Below are 25,641 nucleotides of genomic sequence, written 5' to 3' on the forward strand. Positions count from 1 at the left end.
ATTCTTTAAAACAGCAGTATTCTTCCTCATATTGGCAGTGGATACTCACAAAATGCAATTGCCTAGTTCACATGGTTCTTTGCTAAATAATTATGTACACAAACTTTTATTTCAGTGAATTTGGGTGGTTTGAAGGATCACATAAAGGAGATCCAGAGATGCCGGCGTTTGATTCTTATTGCTTGTGGAACAAGTTACCATGCTGGTGTAGCAGTAAGTGCTTTTCAAAATTTTAATTATGTTGAATATTAGATAATATCTGTAGACCAAGTAGTAGTCTAATAACATACTGTGTAAAACTATGTTTTGTTAATGTGTTATCTTTTCCCTTTTGTGATAAAGAAGGTAAGGGGAGAAATTTACCAGCTGCTTGGAATTATTTATCCATGGAAGATCTGTAGAAAAGGTCCCTAGATATACAGATAGACCTCCTGCAGCGGACTTCATGAAAGGCCAAGAGGGGGAGAGTTTCTGTACTGTCCTAGACTTGTAGCCTAGGGAGCTTGCCTACATGTGTAAGAGCCATCATTGGGTTTTGCTTAGCATTGTTCACTTGCCCTAGACAGATGGCCTGCATCATGTGTGAACCTCAGTGCAATTTTACTTTGTGGGCACATAACTGCAAAGAAAGGTAGTCTGCTTTTTTTTTAAAATCAGATTTTATTCTTTAAATTGTTCTTTTAGAAGCTGAAATTCAGTATCAAAAATGTGTATTGTCAGTGCAGAAGCATAGGTGTATGAGGGTCTTTTATTCCAATAAAAGACCAATATTTGCCCATGTAGTTTCCTTAGAAAGAGACAGTTTATGTGCTGCTGATGTCAGCTGTTATGAACAGAAGACCTTTACATTCAATTTCTGCTTTTAGGATTGACTTCCAAAGTTCATGACATAATTTGTTTATTTGCTGAGGCATAAATATTTATTAGGAGCCATTTATTTAAGCAGTGAGTGAAACTATCTGGTCACCTCAACAAGCTTTGCTCTTTTCTAAGACTACATCAAATACCTCCTCCCCTCCTCCCCCAAAATTATATGGTCCTAAACAGAAAGTCTATGTAATGTTGAAGGGTAGAGGTCTAAAAAAGTGATTGTTTTGTCTGGGTGTTGTGGCTCACACCTGTAATCCCAGCACTTTGGGAGGGCAAAGTGGGAGGATCAGTTGACGCCAGGAGTTTGAGCCTGGGCAACATAGCGAGACCCCGTCTCTACCAAAAAAAAATTATCAGGGTGTGGTGGCAACTCCCTGTAGTCCTAGCTACTTGGGAGGCTGAGGCAGGAGGATCGCTTGAGTCCAGAAGGTGAGGCTGCAGTGAGCCTAGATTGCACCGCTGAACTCCAACGTGGGCAACAAAACCAGGCCCTGTCTCAAAAAAAAAATATATTTTGAACACGGGAAGAAGAAAGATGTAAACACGTTAGTGGTGGCTTAGATCTATTACTGAATGAGCCCTCTATTCAGAAATAGAAAATTTGATTAAACGCTTCATCTAATGCTAAGACAATTTTGGGGCAGAAATTATATACTCTGTTAGAATTCTCTAATGTAAGATTTTTTGTTGTTTTGTGGATGCCAAGACTACTGTAGTTAACAAACATTAGAAATCCCCCTGTGGTTTATCAGACAAAATAGTACCATTTATTTTATCCTGTTTTACATTTTTGTTGTTGTTTCATGACACATTTGCATGTTTTTTTTTTAGTATCTATATCCTGAATAACTGACTTCACTCTAATCATTCTTAACTCATTGATGCCAGAGGTTGCAAAATTTTTTTGTGAAAAATCATCAGACCTTGGTGATGACCTTGAGCAGTAGGATATAAATAACTCCCACATGCTTAGCGTTCCAATGATGGAACACTAGGCATAAATGATTTAAGTATAGCCTACTTAATATGCTTTTCAAAATTTTAATTTTCTCTAGGTTTTGTAGTGGCATTCAGTGGAATTTATAGCATTAAGTTACTCTATTGTGATGGAAATATGTCATTTTGTGTATTTATAAAAAGTTGTTTGCAGCTGGGTGCAGTGGTGTGTGCCTATAGTTCCAGCTCCTTGGAAGCTGGGGCAGGAGGATCACTTGAGACCAAGAATTTGAGGCCACAGTGCCCTATAATCATGCCTCTGAATAGCTACTACACTCCAGCCTGGGCAACAAACCAAGACCCCATCTTTAACCAAAAAAAAAAAAAAAAAAAAAATTGCCCCAACTAAAATAATAAACTATTAATTAGCACAGATAAATCTTGAGATTACTTTTTTGGGGTTTATTACTTTTAAATATCTGGTAAGCCTCCAGATTTCCATCTTTCTCTCTTCTTTCCCCATCTTTTTATTTTGAAGAATATGATTCCAATGTAACATTTATATTATAAACTGGGTGAAAAGGTTTGGTTTACATTTATTTGTGGGAAAACATTTAGCATTTTAGTGTCGGTAACTTAATTATGTATAATAAAATATATTAATGGAAAAGAATAATAAAAAATAGGAGCATTTTATCTTCAATGATTTTCTTTACATGGTGTTGTAATATTGTTAAAAAATGCCAAATCAAAGTTATTTAACATTTTTGGGGGAACCAAGTAAAACGATTCTGTTCAAATTTGTGGGCAAGCAAAAGTTAAGGGCTATGAAATAAGGGCACCTTTAAGTTCTTTATTGCTGAGAAGGAGGAAAGCTGAGATGGATGAGAGATGGGGAGGGCCACTTGCCTGAAGAGGCTGGTGAAAGGCTGTCAGGTTAGGTGAGCTCCACAGTTAGAATTAAAGCAACACTAAATGTATACATTGGTTGAGCTTAAAGTTTTTGCTGCCTAAAAGATAATTTTTCTGTTTTTGATTTTCCGATGTTTAGTGTAAAAATAATTAGAATGGAAATTTACTGAAATGAAGGTTAAACTACGTTTTGCACAGAGGCATACTGCTCCCTACTTCATTCCCCCTGCCCCATGCCACAAAAGTTGAAAATAGTGAGCCCTCTTAAACAAGATTTCTAAAATATATTGACTTCTTTTGGGAAATGGTCATATTTATGAATACGTTGTACTTTTAAAGTGTTTAAGTTTTCTCTATATATTTGTACATCTGTTACCTGATTTGAAACCCCTCCCTGACTTGGGTATTACATGAATTTTCATTTTAAAGATTAGGAATTGGGAAGTTAGAGATAACACACAAGCTGACTCAGAACCATGCTCTTTCCACTTCTCAAAACGTTTTATATGTGTGGGTATGTTTCCTTATAAGAATGCATGTGGCCAGGCGCAGTGGCTCATGCCTGTAATCCCAGCACTTTGGGAGGCCAAGGCGAGCAGATCATGAGGTCAGGAGATCGAGACCATCCTGGCCAACATGGTGAAACCCCATCTCTACTAAGCTGGGCATGGTGGCGCATGCCTATAGTCCCAGCTACTCGGGAGGCTGAGGCAGGAGAATCGCTTGAACCCGGGAGGCGGAGGTTACGGTGAGCCGAGATGGCACCACTGCACTCCAGCCTGGCAACAGAGCGAGACTCCGTCTCAAAAAAAAAAAAAAAAAAAAAAAGGAATGTATACATAGATAGTTGTCTAAAGAGACTGATAGTAAAATGTTAGCCATGCTTATCTCAAGTGGTAGGATTTTGATTTTTTTTAAAAAAATATTTTAATCTGGGTTGTTTTTATTTTCTAACGTGTCATTTTTGTAATCAGAAAAAGCAAAAACTATACATTGAATCCAAAGAAGTCCGATGAAAGAGTATTTGAAGGAAAGTTCTGTGACCAAGTCATATTTTCTCTGCAGACACGTCAAGTTCTTGAGGAGCTGACTGAGTTGCCCGTGATGGTGGAACTAGCAAGTGACTTCCTGGACAGAAACACACCAGTCTTTCGAGATGATGTTTGCTTTTTCCTTAGTCAATCAGGTGTGTTAATTTTAAAGACTTAAAAGGAAGGAAAGTTATTCTTTCTAATAATTCTAGCATATCTTGGCAAAAGCTGATACTTAAAGATAAACTGGCATTGCAGATGACTTGACGAACACAGATTTATTTTAATGTTACATAATTCTTTATGAATTAGTAAAAATGAACACCTTTTATGTTCAAAGAGCTGGATTTTCAATGACAGAGAAGGAAGAGAGATCCTGACAAGCCATATTACTTAAAGTTTTATAAATTTATTAAGTGGATGTTTTGTATTTTATTTAAAACAAGTAATATTGTTGAAAGTGTGGTCAATTTGTTTTTGCTCCTAAGAAACAGCATATGTTAAAACTGTTCTGTGTGTTATGGTTGTCCTACTTTTTACACAGGTGAGACAGCAGATACTTTGATGGGTCTTCGGTACTGTAAGGAGAGAGGAGCTTTAACCGTGGGGATCACAAACACAGTTGGCAGTTCCATATCACGGGAGACAGATTGTGGAGTTCATATTAATGCTGGTCCTGAGATTGGTGTGGCCAGTACAAAGGTAAATTCTTGACTCATTTCTCTGATGATTATTTAATCATAGTGTCAGTGAAGCAGACTAGTCTGTAGACTAGTCTGTATCTTATTTTTGTTAGCAGTTATAGAACTCACACATTTTATTTTTGTTAGCAGTTATAGAACTCACACATTTTACTAATCATTGTAATTATTGTAGGACTTTAGGGTCAGATAGATAAAAGACTTGTCATTCTCTCCCTCTTCCTAATAGAGTTTAAAAGGGACTTATGTATATAATGTAAGTCCATTTTGAAAAGGTCTCTGCTGGCTATCCTTGTCTATCGCTTACTGCCCTCCTGCTAGGCACAGTAGGATACATAACAAGTATATAACATCCCCTTCTTTTATGAAGTATAGTCTGGAATTTGAAAACTAACAAATTAGAAACATCCACTTTAACCATTTTTGGAATTTTTATTTACCTATTTATGGTTTCTGATAAATAATGTAAAAATATACATACTACCTCTGAAAGTTTGTAAGGAGGAATACACCTTTGGTATAAAATTTGGCAACTGCCAGGCATGGTGGCTCACGCCTGTAATCCCAGCACTTTGGGAGGCTGAAGCGGGCGGATCATTTGAGCTCAGGAATTCAAGACCAGCCTGGCCAACATGGTGAATCCCGTCTCTACTAAAAATACAAAAATTAGCCAGGTGTGGTAGCACGTGCCTGTAATCCCAGCATACCCAGGAGGCTGAGGCAAGAGAATCACTTGAACCTGGGAGGTGGAGGTTGCAGTGAGCCGAGATTGTGCCACTGCACTCCAGCCTGGGTGACAGAGCAAGAGTCTATCTAAAAAAAAAAAAAAAAAAAAAAATTTAAAATTTGGCAATTAAAATAATTTTTTTAATGAGTATTGTATGACAATATCTTTCTCTTTAGATATTGCTCTGGGGAGGTTTAAAGGTACTGTCTTGTGTTTTGAAGGCCTGGTAAGACTACTTTGCTCTTTGGAATTGGAATATGCATAAATTTAGGTGGCTAATAAAAATAGGAAATCTTAGAAAGTTGTATAAATACAAGAGATTTTATCCCTCCACAAGTGTTTTTTTGGGGTTTTAGGTTTGTTTGTTTGTTATTTAGAGACAGGGTCTTGTTTTGTCACCCAGGCTGGGGCTGGAGTGCAGTGATAGGAATCATAGCTCCCTGCAGCCTCAGACTCATGGGCTCAAGTGATCTCTGCCTCAGCCTCCTGAGTGGCTGGGACTACAGATGCACCAGGCTAGTTTTTTGTTTTTTTTTTTTTAAGACGGGGTCTCACTATGTTGCCCAATGTGTTACTTTTTATGATTTCACATTTTTGTTTTCTCAATATTTTTCTGCCTAAGTTTGATATTTCTTGCTGATTATCTAATAAGATGTTGGGATATTGGTGGATTTGAGTTTAATTAAAGGATTGTGGAAGACAATGTTAATGTGTACATAACTGCATTTGAATTCTTTTCCCTCAAAGATTCTCATAGAGAATTTTTTGTAGAAAGTTTGTGATTCTTACATAAAAATTCTTCTTTTCTTTTTCTTTTTCTTTTTTTTGGAGACAGACTCTCACTCTGTTGGCCAGGCTGGAGTGCAGTGGCGTGATCTCAGCTCACTGCAACCCCCGCCTCCTGGATTCAAGCGATTCTCCTGCCTCAGCCTCCCAGGTAGCTGGGATTACAGGCACCTGCTACCATGCCTGGCTAATTTTTGTATTTTTGATAGCAATGGGGTTTCACCATGTTGGCCAGGCTTGTCCCTGACCTCAAGTGATCTGCCTGCCTCAACCTCCAAAAGTGCTGGAATTACAGGCATGAGCCACACTGTACCTGGCCCCCACCTTTTTTTTTTTTTTTTTTTGGAGACAGGGTCTCTCCTCTTTGTCATCCAGAGTAGATAGAGTGCAGTGGTGCTCATGGCTTACTGCAGCCTGGACCTTCCCAGGCTCAGGTGATCCTCCCACCTTAGCCTCCTGAGTAGCTGGGACTACAGGTACAGGCCACTACCCATGCCTGGCTAATTTTTGTATTTTTTTGTAGAGACGGAGTTTTACCATGTTGCCCAGGCCAGTCTCGAACTCTTGGGCTCAAACGATCTGCCTGCTTTGGCCTCCCAAAGTGCTGGGGTTACAGGCATAAAAACTCTTGAGTGAGATTTTTATTTCTTGGGTATTTCAATATTGCTAACACTATAATTTACAGAGTGCTGAAACTTGAATTTTCTCCATATGGTAATTAAAACATGTTACATGTTTGTGCTTGGGTTTCCATCCTGTGGCTGAATAAATGACCAGCCACCTTTAGTAGCACTTAAGGATTTGATTGGGGGATTGGAATCCCAGAGCCTCTTTATTTATAACAGATTGTGAAACAAGGTCTACAGTGTGGTGTATGTGGGATATGGGATTGTTTGGATGGATGCCATTGACTTAATCTTTTCATAAAATGTTTCTGGAATTGTGAGCTGCCAAGGGAAATATATATTTTACATTTCTCATTCCTTTGTTTATGAGAACTTTAATTTGCCTCAACATTTTATGATGATGATTTTCAAATACACAGCAGAGTTTTAAAATTTTTACATACAGGCTGGGTGCAGTGGCTCACAACTGTTATCCTGGCACTTTGGGAGGCTGAAGTGGGAGGATCACTTGAGGCTAAGAGTTCAAGACCAGCCGAGGCATCAGAGTGAGACCTTATCTCTATAAAAAATACAAAAATTAGTGGGGCATGGTGGTGCGTGCGTGTAGTCCCAGCTACTCAGGAGGCTGAGGCATGAGGATCCCTTGAGCCCGAGAGTTTGAGGCTGCAGTGAGCCATGATCACACCACTACACTCTAGCTTGGATGATAGTGAGACCCTGTCTTAAAAAAAAAAGTAAAAATTTTACATTAGCATTGGTATACCCACCATCTAGCTTCTACCATAGCATATTCACCAATTTTAAGTGTACAGTTTTAGTAAATTCATTTGGCTGTACAACTGTTATCACAATCCAGTTTTAGAAGATGATCACCTGAAATATTCCTTTGTGTTTCTTTATAGTCAATCCTCACTCCTACCCTCCAGCCTCATACTCAGGAACTACTGTTTTCTCTTGCTGTATTATGGCATTTTCCAGAAAATTCTTGTAAATGGAATTGTATAACACGTCTTGTGTGTCTAGCTTCTTTCACTTAGCCTGAAGTTTGTTTTTTAAATAAAGCCAGTTAAATTTAGCAGTGAGGTATTGTATACCAACTTTAGTAACACTAATGTTAATGAGTTCTAATGACCCACTATTGGACTACCCTAGCCTGAAGTTTTTGAGATTTGTTCATGTTGTTATTTGTATCATTAGTTCTTTCTTTCTGCAAATCTTTTTTTAAAATATTTTTATTTTGAAATAACTATATAGGAAGTTGCAAAGATAGTACAGAGAAGTCTTACATACTTTTTACCCATTACCCCAGTGGTTACCACCTGTATAAGAAAAATTAGCATCTTTTTAGTATGGACTTTAATTTTTTTCAAAAATAACTCTTAAAAAAATTGAGTAAGTATGGCAATTTAGTATTTCATTTTTCTTGGATTCTAAAGTAATTTTATTCAAATGTCTTAGACATTTTGGGCTTAGTTACTTACAATAAGTTTTGGGTTATTTAGTCACAGACCATTCCAGGTGGCAAATAAGAGTTTTTATGTTAATGGGTATTGAAAGAAGTCGATTATTATTACTATTATTATTATTATTATTTTGAGATGGAGTTTCGCTCTTGTTGCCCAGGCTGGAGTGCAGTGGTGTGATCTCTGCTCACTGTAACTTCCGCCCTCCGGTTTCAAGTTATTCTCCTGCCTCAGCCTCTCAAGTAGCTGGGATTACAGGTAACTGCCACCACGCCTGGCCAATTTTTGTATTTTTAGTAGAGACTGGGTGTCACCATGTTGGCCAGTCTGGTCTCGAACTCCTGACCTCGTGATCCACCCGTCTTGGCCTCCCAAAGTGTTGGGATTACAGGCGTAAGCCACCGCGCCCAGCCAAAAGTTGATTATTGATCCTAATCCCTGGGCCCAGTGATGGAGCACATAGAAGAATTCTGTGATCTTGCCTGTAAATTCTCAACTTTGCCTGAAAAACTGTCAGGATTAGAGGGATCTTACTGAGTTTCTCATAGTATCAGACCATAGACAAGTTGATACTGCTGGAGGAATTGATGGGTATAAATGGTAGGTTCAGCAATTTTTATATGTTATTGCAGGTGTTTAGAATTTCACCACAGTGCTGACTTTTGTTGATTTAAAAAAATAAAAATGTAACTTTGTTTTTGGCTGAACAAAAAGAAAAACCAAGTTTAAAATTTCAGAGTCAGCATTTTCCTGGTAAACTCTTTCAAACCTCAGTAGATTCTGAATGTAGGGTATAGCTTATTTTTCCTCATAATTGGTTTCCTGGTATGTATTGATGAAATTAAAAATATGAAATTCAAATTAGAAATTAAACTGTAATAGCAATGCAGTGGAAAAACATATGGATTAAAGTTGCTCCGTTTAATATTTGTACTTAAAAACTAGTGTTCAGATGGTTTCAGTTCAAACAAATAAACACTAGTTTGTAGAATAACATTTTTAGTTATGGGCTACAGGAACTGGAATACTCATTATCTGATCAGTTTGGATTGGAAACAGTTTAAGTATTCCAGGGGTCCAAGATACCTCTGGCCTGGTAGTATGTTTTGTGGTTAATTGATTAATTGAAAAGTAAACCACAGTAGGAAGAAGTAGACTGGAAGAGTCTGGAATTTAGAATATAGATGTGCTCATTAGTCTCGGAGGCAGAGGACTCCAAATTCACTTTAGTGTTATGAGAAAAGATTCCAGTCTGCTGGTGGAATATAATAGGTGTACAGGGAGGCAGTTGTGGAGGACCATGTGAGCAGCTGGAGGCTGGGAAGTCCAGCAGGAGGAAACAGGGAGTCTCATTTAACTATTGGGATGATAAGGAGTTACCAGACTGTGATTTTATTATAGAGGGAGTCTCATTATCCACATCATGCCAGGAAATCACTAATGGAGTAATCCCTTATCAAGAGAAGAGTAATAGAAATTCAGCATATAATCCGCGCACGCACACACACACCCCTCAGAATAAATTTCCTAAAGCTAAAATTATATCTAACACCGTAACTGACAACAGCACAATAACCAACTGAAAGAGATGTAACTAAAAGCCTCAAATATCTGAAACATAAAAATGTTTTTCAAAATAACTATTGGATTAAAAAAAATCAGAACTACCATTAAGAAAGACTTACTAGAGGCCGGGCGTGGTGGCTCACGCTTGTAATCCCAGCACTTTGGGCAGATCACTTGAGGACAGGAGTTCAAGACCAGCCTGGCCAACATAGTGAAACCCCGTCTCCACTAAAAAAATACGAGAAAATTAGCCGGGCATGGTGGCGGGCGCCTGTAATCCCAGCTGCTTGGGGTGGCTGAAGCAGGAGAATCACGTGAACCCAGGAGGCTGAGGTTGCAGTGAGCCGAGATCACGCCATTGCAATCCAGCCTGGGCAACAAGAGCAAAACTGTGTCTCAAAAAAAAAAAAAAAAAAAAAAAAAAAGAAAGACTAGAAAAAAGTAAACAATGAATAATAGGAGTAAAAATTTAGAGTGTGTGGCCAAAGTGATAAATAGAGGGAAATAGCATTAAATTCCTAGCACAAATTGATGAAAATGCCATATTTTTAAATGGAAAGATTGTTTTGTAAAGAAATGACATATCTTGGGTTAGAATTAGTGTTCCTTCAACTTGCACTGAAATTAATTTCAGACAGACTAAAAAGGAAAATGTTAAAAAAATAAAAAGGAACAGTGAAAACAACAGAAGTAAGAAAATTTAATAATACTTAGTTTATGTAGGATGTGGAAGAATTATCTGAGTCTAAAAGTACTACGTAAAAGTTAAAAAATTATGTCAGTCAGCACCAATATAAAAGGTCAGTCCACGATGAGAAAAAATATTTGAGACATAACAATAACTACCTTCTTTTTTTTTAATTTTAGAGAATAGTATTGTATTGAATACGTTTTATTCACAGAAAAATAAGCTTTAATCTACAATGAATGCCAGATTATACAGCAGAAAACAGTTTTCTTAGTTTTCCACATAGAAAGGTTCTTACTAAGTGAAAAAAGCCATAAAATTATATTCAGAAATATAGTACTCTGTCTCAAAACATTTCACATGATTATTCACAATACTAATACAATTAGATCAGTCATTCAGTCAGGTTAAAATATAACAATAATGAAAAAAATGCAAAATCGAACATAAATTACATTAAAACCCTTGTTACATCACACCAAAAATGCAAATTTCTTACTAAATCCAGAAAAATGGTAACATATATAGTAATTTAAAGTATTACATTAATGGTACAGAATAAGAAGTGATAAACTCTAAAAATCTGTAGGCATATCTGCAAACTTCAGACTTCAAAGTAGAATCTGACCACCCAAACATTAATGTAGCATTTGTCTAATTTTTTTGTTTTGAACAATAACTACCTTCTTAAAACCAATTTGAATAAACAAACTCAAGTTGAAAAACAGGTGAGGAACAACAAAGTCAGTTGTCAAAAGAGAAAATATAAATGGTCAACAAACATGAAAAAAAAGCTTAGCTTTAGGATTCAAGATATGTATGCTAAAATAGTAGTGAAGGTTCATTGTCCCGCAGTCAAAATGGTAAAAGTTTGCTAAAGAGATAATTCTCAGTATTTCACAGAACTTGACAAAACAGGCACATCTCACAGTCACATAAAGTTAGTAAGAATGAAAATAGTCTTGGCAGTAGGATTGTGAGTTTTAAAATACGTACAATTCTGTATCCAAAGAAACTAATTGTCTTTTAGTTCAAGCTGTCATCAATAAAATTTATAGTACGTTTTGAGCCTGTGTGTCAGGGATTATACAGAACTGAATGTGTTACATTTGTCTCATTTAATTGTCATTATAATCTTGTAAGTGTCATGTGCATTTAAGAGATGGGGTATCTGAGGCCTAAAGAGATGAAAACTGCTCAAGGTTATAATGTAACTTGACAGAGTTCAGTTTTAGGATTACACTTGTACTATTATTTAGGAGTGAAAGCAAGTTATAAAATTGTACCTGCTAATTAATTTTCTTAACTATGTAAAGAAAAGAAAAACAGTAAAAACTTTAAGGCAATATTCACAAGTGTTATTAATAGCATATTATTAATGTAATTATTTCTATTAACAGATGAGATTAAATATTATTTCTATTTACTTTTCTACAATTATAGTTTCTTTCCTTTTTTTTTTTTTAATGCAAACTTAAAACATAAAACTGGGATTGAGGAACAGGCAATAGGCAAAGGTGGAAATCAAAGAGCAATTAAAAAAAAAATCCAGCAATACCAGTGCAAGTACCCCAAGGAGAGTTTATCAAGCACTTGCCTTTTGACTTACACCAAAAACTAAATGTGGTTAGGCACATGCTGATTTGCTCATCTTTTCCTTCCTTTCTTAGGGATATTAGGAATTTCATAAGCATTCAATGGGTTATAGGGTGTTTGGCTTTTGTATCTAAGAAATAAAGGTTGAGTCATTTGTTCAAGATTCAGAAAAGGAGAATAGTGATAGATTTCCCAAGTACTGGTTCAGTTCACTGTTACTAAGGTAGTTTATTTTTGTTTTTTGGAGACAGGGTCTCACTCTGTCCCAGGCTGCAGTGCTGTGGTGCGATCCTGGTTCACTGCAACCTCTGCCTCCCGGGCTCAAGTGATCCTCCTGAGTAGCTGGGACCACAGGTGCACACCACCACACCCAGCTAATTTTTGTATTTTTTTTTAGAGACAGGGTTTCGCTATGTTGCCCAGGCTGGTCTCGAACTCCTAAGCTCAAGCGATCCCCCCGCCCTGGCCTTCCAAAGTGCTGAGATTACAGGCATGAGCCACCATGCTTGGCCCTAACGTAGTTTTTTTTTTTTTTTTTTTTTGAGACGGAGTCTCGCTCTGTCGCCCAGGCTGGAGTGCAGTGGCGCGATCTCGGCTCACTGCAAGCTCCGCCTCCCGGGTTCACGCCATTCTCCTGCCTCAGCCTCCCGAGTAGCTGGGACTACAGGCGCCCGCTACCACGCCCGGCTAATTTTTTGTATTTTTAGTAGAGACGGGGTTTCACCATGTTAGCCAGGATGGTCTCGATCTCCTGACCTCGTGATCCGCCCGCCTCGGCCTCCCAAAGTGCTGGGATTACAGGCGTGAGCCACCGCGCCCGGCCCTTAACGTAGTTTTAAGAGATAGAGAATATATACTGTAAAACCAATGGGAATTTTATTTTCAGCTTTTTAAAATTAAAAGTTCTAAATTCTTAAGAGCAGCTGCAACTAATTGTCCTGCTTTTTTGTGATGTTTCAGGCTTATACCAGCCAGTTTGTATCCCTTGTGATGTTCGCCCTTATGATGTGTGATGATCGGATCTCCATGCAAGAAAGACGCAAAGAGATCATGCTTGGATTGAAACGGCTGCCTGGTACAAAGACACTCATATATTACACTTTTGTTGTCTAAGGGAGTGGGTAATAGGTAAAATTCTCTTATCCTTGAAGCTGTGGCTTGTAGCTATTTAGTCAATAAGATCTTTCTACGTTTGCTCCGATGTATTAAAAAAATACCCATACTGATTGATAGCATAGAGGAATAGAAACACTGGTCTTTTATTATTTGCTGCCAACATATTGTTATTTTATTTGTTTGGTTTATTGTCCTTTTTTGCTAATATTACTTCTTAGATTTGATTAAGGAAGTACTGAGCATGGATGACGAAATTCAGAAACTAGCAACAGAACTTTATCATCAGAAGTCAGTTCTGATAATGGGACGAGGCTATCATTATGCTACTTGTCTTGAAGGGGCACTGGTAAGTTTTCTTAGTTCTAATTAGTATCAGTCCATTGACCTGCAGACCTGACACGTAGTCATACTTTTACATTAAATGAATGAAATAGGTAGAACTTTTGAAAGTCCTTCTGTATTTATGCATTGTGGTTTGTTTACTTTGAGAAAGTGCAACAGAGAACTCTGTTCAGAAGTGAAAATCAAAAAGAGTACATTTTAGCATGATAAACTTGGATTTAGCAAGTAACTTGGGTTAATTTGTTCAAATATGAATAAAGATTAAGTTCTCTAGATAAGAAATTTAATTGAGGTCAAGCTGGGCACAGCGGCTCACGTCTGTAATCCCAGCACTTTGGGAGGACATGGCAGGTAGATCAAACTTGAAGTCAGAAGTTCGAGACCAGCCTGCCCAACGTGGTGAAACCCCATCTCTACTAATAATACAAAAACATTAGCTGGATGTGGTAACGCATGACTATAATCCCAGTTACTTGGGAGGCTAAGGCGGGAAGATCACTTGAACCTAGGAGGTGGAGGTGGCAGTGAGCCGAGATCACACCACTGTACTCCAGCCTGGGCGATAGAAGAAGACTCTGTCTTAAAAAAAAAAAAAAAAAAAAAAAAAGGGTTAACTAGAAATATGAATATGTTTGTGATAATCTAAAATCTTTAAAAAGTCCTTATGGAGCTTTAAAACTTCCAATTACATGTTGATAATATAGAAATAGTGATCTATTAACTTGTTAGATATATTTATAGATCAGTGGTCCTTTAATACTTTTGGATAGATAGACAGTGGCTTGACATATCACATGCTTTTTATAATATTTACTTAAACATGGATTTTTGAAAAGTGGATTGAAGACAAATCTGGTTCTTTCCTATTAGAAAATCAAAGAAATTACTTATATGCACTCTGAAGGCATCCTTGCTGGTGAATTGAAACATGGCCCTCTGGCTTTGGTGGATAAATTGATGCCTGTGATCATGATCATCATGAGAGATCACACTTATGCCAAGTGTCAGAATGCTCTTCAGCAAGTGGTTGCTCGGCAGGTAAGTCGGGGGACTGTGAGAACACCTTGGGGATCAAAGAGGGGAGTTATGCTAGCTTATTTGAATGACTTACAAAACATGTTTACACGTGTTAACTCATTTACTTTGGAATACAGCCTTTGAGGTTCACATGTGAGGAATCAGATACTTAAGAATTTTTTTTTTTTTTTTGGAGATGGAGTCTCTGTCACCCAGCCTGGAGTGCAGTGGCACAATCTTGGCTCACTGCAACCTCTGCCTCCTGGGTTCAGGCAATTTTCCTGCCTCAGCCTCCCAAGTAGCTGGGATTACAGGCACACTCCACCACGCCTGGCTAATTTTGTATTTTTGGTAGAGATGGGGTTTCATGTTGGTCAGGCTGGTGTCGAACTCCTGACCTGAAGTGATCCACCTGCCTCAACCCCCCAAAGTGCTGGGATTACAGGCATGAGCCACCCCGCCTGGCCCAGATACTTAGAGCTTTAAGAAGACCAAGGTCATAGATCTCATATTGGGCAGAACCAAGACCAGAACTGAGGTCTTGGTCTCCACATCCTGTCTTCTTTTAGTTAACATATGCTGTTCCTTTTTAATTTAATACTTCTAAAACATTTAAAAATGTATTTTAAAATATTTTTAAATATATATTTCAGCTGGTTGCAGTGGCACATGACTGTAGTCCCAGCTACTCTGGGGACTGAGGCAGGAGGATCACTTGAGTCCAGGAGTTTGAATACAGCCTGGGTAGCATAGTGAGACCCTGTCTCTAAAAAAGTAAATAAAATAAATTAAAAAAAAAATACACACACGCGATATATTTCAGGGGAAATCTAACATCTAGGTTTTATTTTAATATTATATAATTGAATTTTCTTCAGATCAGTTGGCTTTATATATAAATTCCAAAAGGTATTATTCCCTAAGCACAATGTGGTGGTAATGAACTTGAGCTTTGAAGTTAGGCAAACCTGCAGTCAAGTACTAAGCCTGGTATTTCTTAGTTGCATGAGTTTAAACAAATTACTGGATCCCATAACGCTTCTGTTTCCTCGACTATAAGTAATAACAATCAGATTTACTACACAGGAATTTAAAGAGGTCTGTCCGTGAGGCTTCATATGGATTATGCAGTTCAATTTTTGCACATTCATAAGCTATAGCCCTGCCTTTGCCCACCAGTGATGTTGTGTATGTGTGTGATTTTCTTTCCTAGGGGCGGCCTGTGGTAATTTGTGATAAGGAGGATACTGAGACCATTAAGAACACAAAAAGAACAATCAAGGTGCCCCACTCAGTGGACTGCTTGCAGGGCATTCTCAGCGTGATCCCTTTACAGTTGCTGGCTTTCCACCTTGCTGTGCTGAGAGGCTATGATGTAAGTCATCTACCACTGCAGAAATCTTGGGATGGTTTTTTACCTGGATACAATCTGATTTTTTTCTCCTAAATTTTTAACAATAGTGTTTGAGAAATCTATCAAATATATATCTGTCACCTGTTATATTTTCATGGCCCAATTTGTAGGTTACATCACAACATCTTCTTACCCATAGAACTTGAAGGAACCTTGGGGTTCACCTCCAAGATGGTGACTCACCTTGGGTAGTCTCCACCTGTTTTCTTAATACAACCTCTATCTCTTAACAGGGCAGCTATTGGCATTTGGCAGGACAATTCTTTTTTGTTTGGAACTGTCCCACACATTGAAGACTTTGTAGCATTCCTGGTTTCTCAGCCATTGTGGCAACCAAAACATAGTGCTTTTGTTTTTAGTGTCCCCTATGAGGGCTACTACTTCTGTAGAGGACCACAGTAGCTCTTTCTGTGTGAACTGGCACCTTTAGAATGCTTTTTCCTAACCAATTTCAGTTTTTTTCAGGACACATTATGTGATTATATTTTCTAATCTAATTCTTTGTAGTCTGTAATAAAGATGGTTAATGAATGTATTGTTTTCTGTTTTTATAAACAAAAATAATTTGCTTATAGTAACCACCCCCTTCCCCAGTCTATATAATCTCTCAAATCTTGCTTTTTTTTTTTTTCTTTTTGCAGGTTGATTTCCCACGGAATCTTGCCAAATCTGTGACTGTAGAGTGAAGAATATCTATACAAAATGTACGAAACTGTATGATTAAGCAACACAAGACACCTTTTGTATTTAAAACCTTGATTTAAAATATCACCCCTTGAAGCCTTTTTTTAGTAAATCCTTATTTATATATCAGTTATAATTATTCCACTCAATATGTGATTTTTGTGAAGTTACCTCTTACATTTTCCCAGTAATTTGTGGAGGACTTTGAATAATGGAATCTATATTGGAATCTGTATCAGAAAGATTCTAGCTATTATTTTCTTTAAAGAATGCTGGGTGTTGCATTTCTGGACCCTCCACTTCAATCTGAGAAGACAATATGTTTCTAAAAATTGGTACTTGTTTCACCATACTTCATTCAGACCAGTGAAAGAGTAGTGCATTTAATTGGAGTATCTAAAGCCAGTGGCAGTGTATGCTCATACTTGGACAGTTAGGGAAGGGTTTGCCAAGTTTTAAGAGAAGATGTGATTTATTTTGAAATTTGTTTCTGTTTTCTTTTTAAATCAAACTGTAAAACTTAAAACTGAAAAATTTTATTGGTAGGATTTATATCTAAGTTTGGTTAGCCTTAGTTTCTCAGACTTGTTGTCTATTATCTGTAGGTGGAAGAAATTTAGGAAGCGAAATATTACAGTAGTGCATTGGTGGGTCTCAATCCTTAACATATTTGCACAATTTTATAGCACAAACTTTAAATTCAAGCTGCTTTGGACAACTGACAATATGATTTTAAATTTGAAGATGGGATGTGTACATGTTGGATATCCTACTACTTTGTGTTTTCATCTCCTAAAAGTGGTTTTTATTTCCTTGTATCTGTAGTCTTTTATTTTTTAAATGACCGCTGAATGACATATTTTATCTTGTTCTTTAAAATCACAACACAGAGCTGCTATTTAATTAATATTGATATATTCAGTATTCTCTTCAACTTTGTCACGAGGAAGAATTTCCTGTAGTTAATTTTAACTTTCCTTCATTACATTGTTGCATAAAACTAGTCCCTTAGTGCCAGTTTGGAAGTTACTTGCGATTGTTTGGAAGATTTGCAGGTCGCTGACCTCATCATTTCACTCTAAGTATATGTGGTAGGCTAAGCTCAGAAAAAGGTATGTATGCTTTACACTGATAGGCACCAAATTTAGTATTGTATCCTAAGTATTTTTCCTCTTTGTATTTTCTGTGCTCTACCCCTGAAATATATTTAGGAATAAAGAAGATATAAATAAAGTGATATTGGGGTATGTTCAGCTTGTAAGTGGCAGAAATGGAAGTTGACAATTTGGATTAAAATATTTAAAGTAGAATGTTATTATTTGATACCCCCAAAATTGTGAGTAATAATTTCTTAATGGAGCTTTTCTGGCCAGATCTTCAGGGCTATAGGAGAGTGTGTTTGTTTTTGGTGAAGTCCTTCTTTTTCAAAGGTTTTTACTTTTTAATTGTGAAGATAAGCTATTTAGCACAATTATTTAAGTAAGCTGTTTTTTCCTTTCTTTTCTTTCTTTTCTTGTTTTAACTTCTGGGTGAGGTTAAGATTTTCTAATAGTTATTGTTGTTGCCAGAGAAGCATAGAATTCTGCTTGTGTCTTAGGGTTAGAGAAAGATTTGTTATATTTTGAGGTAATTTGGAAGGACTTTCATACACGGTGACTAGAAACCTGATCTTTTTAAGAATAAAATAGGGTCACTATTTACATTATATATAATATATGGCTATTATAGCTATATTGATCTACTTTAATTGTTTCTAAGATTATTTTGTGTAAGTCAGCTGGTGTGTGTATAGTGTCATTTCTTATGTTTTGTATATTAACATTTTACAAACACAATTTGTGTGGGTTTGTAGCATTTCTTATAGTTTAAAGTATGATTCAGCATTCTAAGTTAAAACTAATATGTGAAGTCAGTCATTAGTCTGCATAATCTCTGTCTCCCTCTGTGTGTGTCTTTCTATAAAGCACATGTGTACACACACACACAAATATACTGAAAGCTAGGGTAAGTTCTAAACTGAATATCAAAAACCAAAATCAAGAACAAAGAAGTGATATTTTCCAAACAAACATGGATTATCTGCCGGGTGCAGTGGCTCAGCCTATAATACCAGCCTCCACTTTGGGAGGCTGAGGTGGGAGTATTGCTTGAGCTCAAGAGTTGGAGAACAGCCTGGGCAACATGGTGAGACCTGGTCTCTACAAAATTTTTTTTGGCCAGACGCAGTGGCTCACACCTGTAATCCCAGCACTTTGGGAGGCTGAGGCGGGTTGATCACGAGGTCAAGAGATCGAGACCATCCTGGCCAACACGGTGAAACCCCATCTTTACTAAAAATACAAAAATTAGCTGGGCGTGGTGGCGTGCGCCTGTAGTCCCAACTACTTGGGAGGCGGAGGCAGGAGAATCGCTTGAACCCAGGAGGCAGAGGTTGCAGTGAGGCGAGATCACGCCACTACACTCCAGCCTGGCGACAGAGCAAGACTCTCTTAAAAAAAAAAAAAAATTTTTTTTTTTTTTAAATTGGCTGGGCATGATGGCTTGTGCCTGTAGTCTCAGCAACTTGGGAGGCTTAAGTAGTAGGATCACTTGAGCCTGGGAGGTTGAGGCTGCAGTGAGCTGTGATTGTGCCACTGTGCTTCAGCTTGAGTGACAGAGTGAGACCCTCCTGACTCAAAACAAAAAACATGGTTTCTCCTCTCTCTCCTGTCTTCTTACTCTCTATCCCATTTGATGTAGTGATTTTTAAATGCTTTTGTAAGTTAATTCTTAACACAAAAGAGACATTGTAATGAGGCACACCACTAAAGTGAGCATGCCCAATTAAAACCAGTGTAATATAGGATAAGAAAATCTGATTTTTCAAAAAAGATACTCTACATAAAGAATCCTTCATATAAAAAGTTCTTTCTTGTAGTACATTTAAAGTTTTAATTCACTCATGTATAACTGAGAGTTCCTTTGAGCCCTTTTTAGGCAGGGAGGCATGTCTGTCATCTAGTATGTGGCCCAGTAAGTGATTATTACACATTGGAATCAGTTTTTCAGTCTTTTAAAATAAATTCTATGCCATAAGAATAAAAGATAAAGAGAAAAATTAATGTTAACTATTTTTAGCTTATTATGTCAACAAGTGTTTATTAATACCTATTATGGGAAAGTCACTGTGGTTGGCATTGAAAATTACATCATCTTTAAAGCAGTATTTGTCCCCAGATGGACTCATCACTAGCAAAGACTAGGTTCATTGGAAGGCATAGGGTGAGAGAATGGGAAGATGGAGTGGAGGTGGGTTGTTAAAGTGCTGTCAGTGGGTGATTTTGTCTACTTGAATAATGGTCCATGTTTGGGGGCATATTGTGTTTCATAAGAAGTGAAAGGTATTTGCAAAGTAAGCTACAAATGACCCATAAATCTGTTAACAACAGTCCTTAATATGCAAAGATGAAAAACAAGCATTACTGCTACCCAAAGGGAACTGGCGCTTGGTGATGTGCAGATGGGGCTGTTGGTTAAGAGAGCTATTACAGGTTTTCTCTCTTAGGTTTCATAGGAGGTAGTTACGGAGATGAGATTGTTTTATCTTTTTGAATACAGATGTCTTGAGTTAGTTCTGAGGATGGGAGTAAAGGAGTTTTTTGTTTTTTTGTTTGTTTGTTTTGGCTCCTTAGTAATACTCCTCTGACATTTATTTCCATTATTCTTCAAAGAAAGGAAACCAATTGAAATGTTTGCTTTAACGAACATTTTAATAAGTTCTTTGGGTTTTTTTTCCCCTTTTAAAAAAATTAGCATATACCATAGCAATAAAAGAACTAATGTTAACTATTGTATGCTACAACTTAAGTGATTTTTCTAAAGAAGCACAATGTCATTGAAAGTATTATTGAAAAGGATCATAGTCACATTGAATTTGTGAAGGCCAAAGAAATTGAAGGGAGTGATATTTTCATTTTATGATATTCACATATTTAGTAAATTTTGTGTACAAGAATACCAGGCAGAGTGTTTTACCCATGGAAACAGGTTTCAGATTACTTTGTTTTTACTGTTAGAGTCTCAGGTTTAGAAATGCTAACACTTAAATCAGTTTTTTTCTCACTATACTTGAAGATTGTTAATATTTTGATATCTTCCTAGCTTGATGAATTTAAACGTATCTTCAGATCTGTGACAGTGACAACCAATAGGACTGATAATATTAGCTTCAAACCAATAATATCCAGGGTTAAAATAAAAATCATAGTGAAAGCACTATTGTAAAATTATGCTATATTAACTTTTAAGTCTGTAATAGCTTGACATCAAAATGTTATGTAATTACCATAAATAATGGCTAGCGAGAACATCTTTGGAAATTCTCAAATTACCTTTCTTACTACACTGTTTTCAGAATGAATGTAGAAATGATCCTGTTAGCTTTTTGAATGTTTTGTGGTTGAATGTGATTTTGCTTAAATAAAGCTTTTGGTATTTGTTTAAATTACACTTCTTGAGAAGTGAAAATTTTAGGATCATCTTTGCTTTGTTTCAGTTTTGTGATTTTTGAAATGAATGTTTAGTTTACTGAGCCAGTTGGTCATTTCTTCCTCATGTCGTTAAGTCCAGTGAGTAAGCCTGAACTGTGAATAAATTACCAAAAACTTGCTTAGAATTTCATTTTGAAGCAATTTGCTAATATTTGAAGTGTATACACATTTGTAGTTATGTTAAAAATTGTATTGTACTAAGAATGTAATCAATGTCTACTTTAGTTGTAAACATTTCTGATGTCAAAACTTTATTCATTACTGTTGATTTTAAGAATAAGAAATCACTGCCTAAATATTACCAAAAGCCACTGTCTCTACCCGAACTTCCCAGTTTGGGAAAGAATCGTTAGATAAAACAAAGGCTCTGCCCTTTCTGATACCAAACTCCACAGATACTTTCTCACATCTTTTAAAACATTTTGCAATAACATATTGTTTATAGGAAGTTTACAGGGTATGCAATGATTAAAACTTTTAAGTGAATTGATAGTTGCAAAAGAAAGGATAATATTTAAGGTCAGTGAGTAGCAAGACAATCTAAAGTTTCTGTAATATCTGGCACTCTGTTAATTATAGAGCAAAGTTTCCCTTACAGAACCCTTTTATGAACAGCAAGCTAGAGTCTATCCCTAGTGGTTATAGCAGCTGCTGCGTTTTTCAGGAGACAGGCCAGGGTGATTTGAATGGATAGATGTGCTGTTTTGCCTGCTTGTAGAATTCAGCCCAGTCTTTGGTCTCTCTCTCTCTCTCTCTCTCTCCCTCTTCCACCTCTCCCTCTCTCTTCTTCTGCACCAGAGCCTAAGGCTGCGCCACCAAGATGCGTCATTTTTTCCAGAGGCTTCTTTTTTTTTTTTTTTTTTTGAGATGGAGTTTTGCTCTGTTGCCCAGGCTGGCATGCAGTGCTGCAATCTCGGCTCGCTGCAACTTCCGCCTCCCGTGTTCACACGGGTCTTTTGCCTCAGCCTCTGGATTAGCTGGGATTACAGGCGCGTGCCACCATGCCTAGCTAATTTTTGTGTTTTTAGTAGAGACGGGGTTTCACCATGTTGGCTAGGCTAGTCTCAAACTCCTGACCTTAAGTGATCTGCCCGCCTTGGCCTCCCAAAGTTCTGGGATTACAGGCGTGAGTCACCGTGTCCTGCCCAGACATATCAAATTTGACAGGTATTGTATACCCTTTGGATCTTTAGGAATTAATTTTTGCCTCTGTCACTCAGCTTTGTTTATTTTGAAATGGAGATAAGTATAGGGAGGTCTTGGAAGGAAAATTGCCAGAATTCCCAAACCATGTAACACTCATTGAGAATTCCAGATCCATTATATCTAAAGGGCAAGTGAAGGAAACAGTATTGTGAACTGGGTATAACTCCTTGGTTCTTAACTAGTACATTCTTAATTTGTGAGACCCAAAGGTTGATAAACAATAATTTAAGATTGCACAGTACTCTAAACGTCTGCAAAGGTCTAGATGGTATCAGTATCACTAGCTTTTATTTCTGCCAGTAGCTCCCTTTTAGGTTACATTGTTGTCCTCTTTCCAGTGTGGCATCTGTCATTGGTTTTTTACCATGGCAAGTTCATTAAAAAGCTTGCTCCACTGTTGTCTTCAAGTAATGCCCATAAGGAGATGGAAGATATCTGAGACAATTAAGGCTTTAGCTTCTAGGCAAGAGAAATAACGTTGCATTAAATTCCAAGTTTCTTTCTGCTAGACTTGAATGTGTCTAGCCAATCTAATTTATGGGGGCTTTTGGTTTTTTCCTATTGTACTTTGTATGTAGAATTGTTTTGAAATATCAAGCATATTTGCTTTGAATTTGAACTCTTTCTTAATTTTGTATTTATCCTTTGAATAAAATGTAAATCCAATATTTATTATTAATTTACTTTCATTGCTGCTATGTAGAAACCTAGGAAGTGTTGGGAATCTTTGTAGGATTTCTATCTTTTGTTCTTGGTTGTTAACTTGGACCCATGTGGCGTTACTAAAGTTTAGAGCGTTTCTTTGTTTGAAAAAAACTAATGTAGAAACTTTTTCATATATGTAGTCTTTTTTTGGTGCTTGAAGTGGTAAAAATAAGCTGGCCTCTGAATACAGAATTGACTTTGCTGACATGACACTGGGAATTTAAATGATTTCTGTCTTCCCAGCAGGGACAAATTTGTATAAATTAGTTTATGCATTCCTAGTTCTATTAGAAGATAGGGCTGATTATTATTATTATTATTTTGAGAAAGGGTCTCTCCCAGTTTCCTAGGCTGGAAGGCAGTGGCATGATCATAGCTCAATGCAGCCTTGACCTCCTAGGCTCAAGCTATCCTCCCAACTCAGCCTTCCAAGTTGTTGGGACCACAGGTATGCTCTAGTACATGGAGCTAATTTTTTATTAGTACAGAATATTCAGCAGACATTGTCCAGCACAGTTCACCCTTTGCAACACACATCTAGACTCACCCTTGAACTCATGTTTAAAGTTCCAAAGAAAAACATGGTGAAACCCCATCTCTACTAAAAATACAAAAAATTAGCCGGGCGTGGTGGCACGCCCCTGTAGCCCCAGCTACTGGGGAGGCTGAGGCAGGAGAATGGCATGAATCCGGGAGGCGGAGCTTGCAGTGAGTGGAGATCGCGCCACTGCACTCCAGCCTGGGCGACAGTGAGACTCCGACTCAAAAAAAAGACTATCATGATTCTGCCTGCCATGGATCAGCTATCCCTTTTGAAATGAAGACACGCTCACCCTCTTCCCAAGAAGAGGAGATAAGAAGTTACACAAATTCCTTGGTCCATTTCTGTGTGATAATATTCCTCTTGCTTAATCACAACCTCCCTTGATATAAAAGTCTTATATACAGTCATCCCCTCTTGTCTACAAGGGATATATTCCAAGACCCCCAGTGGATACCTGAAACCACAGATAGTACCAATCCCTATTTATATTTATACTGTTTTTTTTTTGTTTTTTTTTTTATCTGATAACCGGCATAGCTACTAAGTGATTAATAGACAGGTAGTGTATAAGGGTAAAGACACCAGACATAGGGGTGTTTCATGTCCTGGGTGGGACAGTTCAGAGTTTCATCATGCTATTCAGATGGCATGCAATTTAAAACTTATTAATTGAAGCCATGCTTGTAATCCCCTAGGACTTTGGGAGGCCAAGGCAGGAGAATTGCACTCCCATAAGTATTCCAAGACATAAAAGCTCAAAATCCAAAATGATACACCTGGGAGATAAGATACTACAAATGATAGAATCAAATTTGCCAAGACTGCAAACATTTTAGGCAGTCCTCCCGCCTCAGCCTCCTGAATAGCTGGGACTACAGGTGCATGCCACCACACCTGATTTTTTTCCTTTATGTACAGATGGGGTCTTGCTATGTTTGCCTAGGCTGGTTTCAAACTCCTGGCCTCATGCAATTCTCCCCCATTCAAAAGAAGAGAGACTCTCTAGAATCTCTTTATCTGACTAAGGAAACTGCTTTCCAAAAAAATGCAATTGTCTTAAGACCCCCTTTTCTAGGAATCTTATAACCAGGAAAGATAAACCACTGGAGAAGACAGAGATTAAAAGTTGTCATCATGCCCAGATAGACTTTTCATCTGTTCTTCTGAGAACAGCTTTGAGAGTTTACTTGAAAGACTATTTGCATAAGGCAACCTTTGTTCACAATGTAGTTCTACCCCTCACCTTCCTGTAATTTGCTGATCATATTCAGTTTTCTAAGATAATCATTTATAAGATAATGTCTGCCTCCCAGGTTGATTCATTTTCCCTAGAAATTATTTACTACCCTTCCAAAACAGCTCCCCACCCCATTTTCCTCTTCCTTATAAAGAGGGTGTTTGAATTTCAGCCATGTGTCCTTGCTTTGAGTCTCATATTTGTGGGATTCCCATGTCCATGTGCATATGAAATTTGTATGCCTTTTCTCCTGTTAATCTGTCATAGCTCATTTCAGCAAACCTTCAGAGAGGAAAGAAGGAAAGCTTTACTTCCATCTCTGCAATCTGTAGATTACTTATAATACCTAATACAGCCAGGCATAGTGGCTCACACCTGCAACCCCAGTGCTTTGGGAGGTTGAGGCAGGAGAATTGTTGGGAGTCCAGGAGCTTGAGACTAGCCTAGGCAATGTAATGAGACACCATCTCTAGAAAAATAAAAATAAAAAAATTAGCCAGGCATGGTGGCTTGTGCCTGTAGTCCTACCTACTCAGGAGGCTGGGATAGGAGAATTATTTGAGCCTAGGAGTTCAAGGTTGCAGTGAGCTATGATTGTGTCATTGCACTCCAGCCTGGACGACAGAACAAGACCCTGTCTCTAAACAAAACAGACCACCCAATATAATGTAAATGCTGTGTAAATAGTTGTACTGTATTTTAAAATTGGTATTTTTATTGTTGTAATTTTATATATCTTTTTAAACAAATATTTTGGATCCATGGTTGGTTGAGTCCATGGATGTAGAACCCATGGGTACAACGGGCTGACTGTATCAGAAGCAGTAAGAGGAATCAAATGTATGACAAAGGAATAAGACAATAAAGAAGGACAAGGCAGATTTCAGGAAGGACTGAAAATGAAATATAACAATTGAAATTAGAATGGATAAACAGATTAGGCCC

At 37.5% G+C, this 25,641-nt stretch overlaps 1 protein-coding gene across 2 annotated transcripts in view; it reads left to right on the forward strand.

Annotated features, from left to right (window-relative positions):
- Positions 1–22,876, forward strand: part of GFPT1 (glutamine--fructose-6-phosphate transaminase 1) — a 70,684-nt gene extending 47,808 nt beyond the window's left edge. For both annotated transcript variants that reach the window (XM_003830926.5, XM_008956340.5), the window contains exons 12-19: positions 116–213; positions 3,784–3,904; positions 4,294–4,451; positions 12,863–12,977; positions 13,237–13,364; positions 14,231–14,398; positions 15,591–15,752; positions 16,433–22,876. In XM_003830926.5, coding sequence (XP_003830974.1) covers positions 116–213; positions 3,784–3,904; positions 4,294–4,451; positions 12,863–12,977; positions 13,237–13,364; positions 14,231–14,398; positions 15,591–15,752; positions 16,433–16,477 — 995 coding nt within the window. In that variant the 3' untranslated portion in view covers positions 16,478–22,876. The remainder of the gene's footprint in view (positions 1–115; positions 214–3,783; positions 3,905–4,293; positions 4,452–12,862; positions 12,978–13,236; positions 13,365–14,230; positions 14,399–15,590; positions 15,753–16,432) is intronic.
- Positions 22,877–25,641: the final 2,765 nt, after the last annotated feature.

This window comes from Pan paniscus, chromosome 12 (genome assembly GCF_029289425.2).
Source record: "Pan paniscus chromosome 12, NHGRI_mPanPan1-v2.0_pri, whole genome shotgun sequence".
In the NCBI taxonomy this organism is placed as follows: Eukaryota; Metazoa; Chordata; class Mammalia; order Primates; family Hominidae; genus Pan; species Pan paniscus.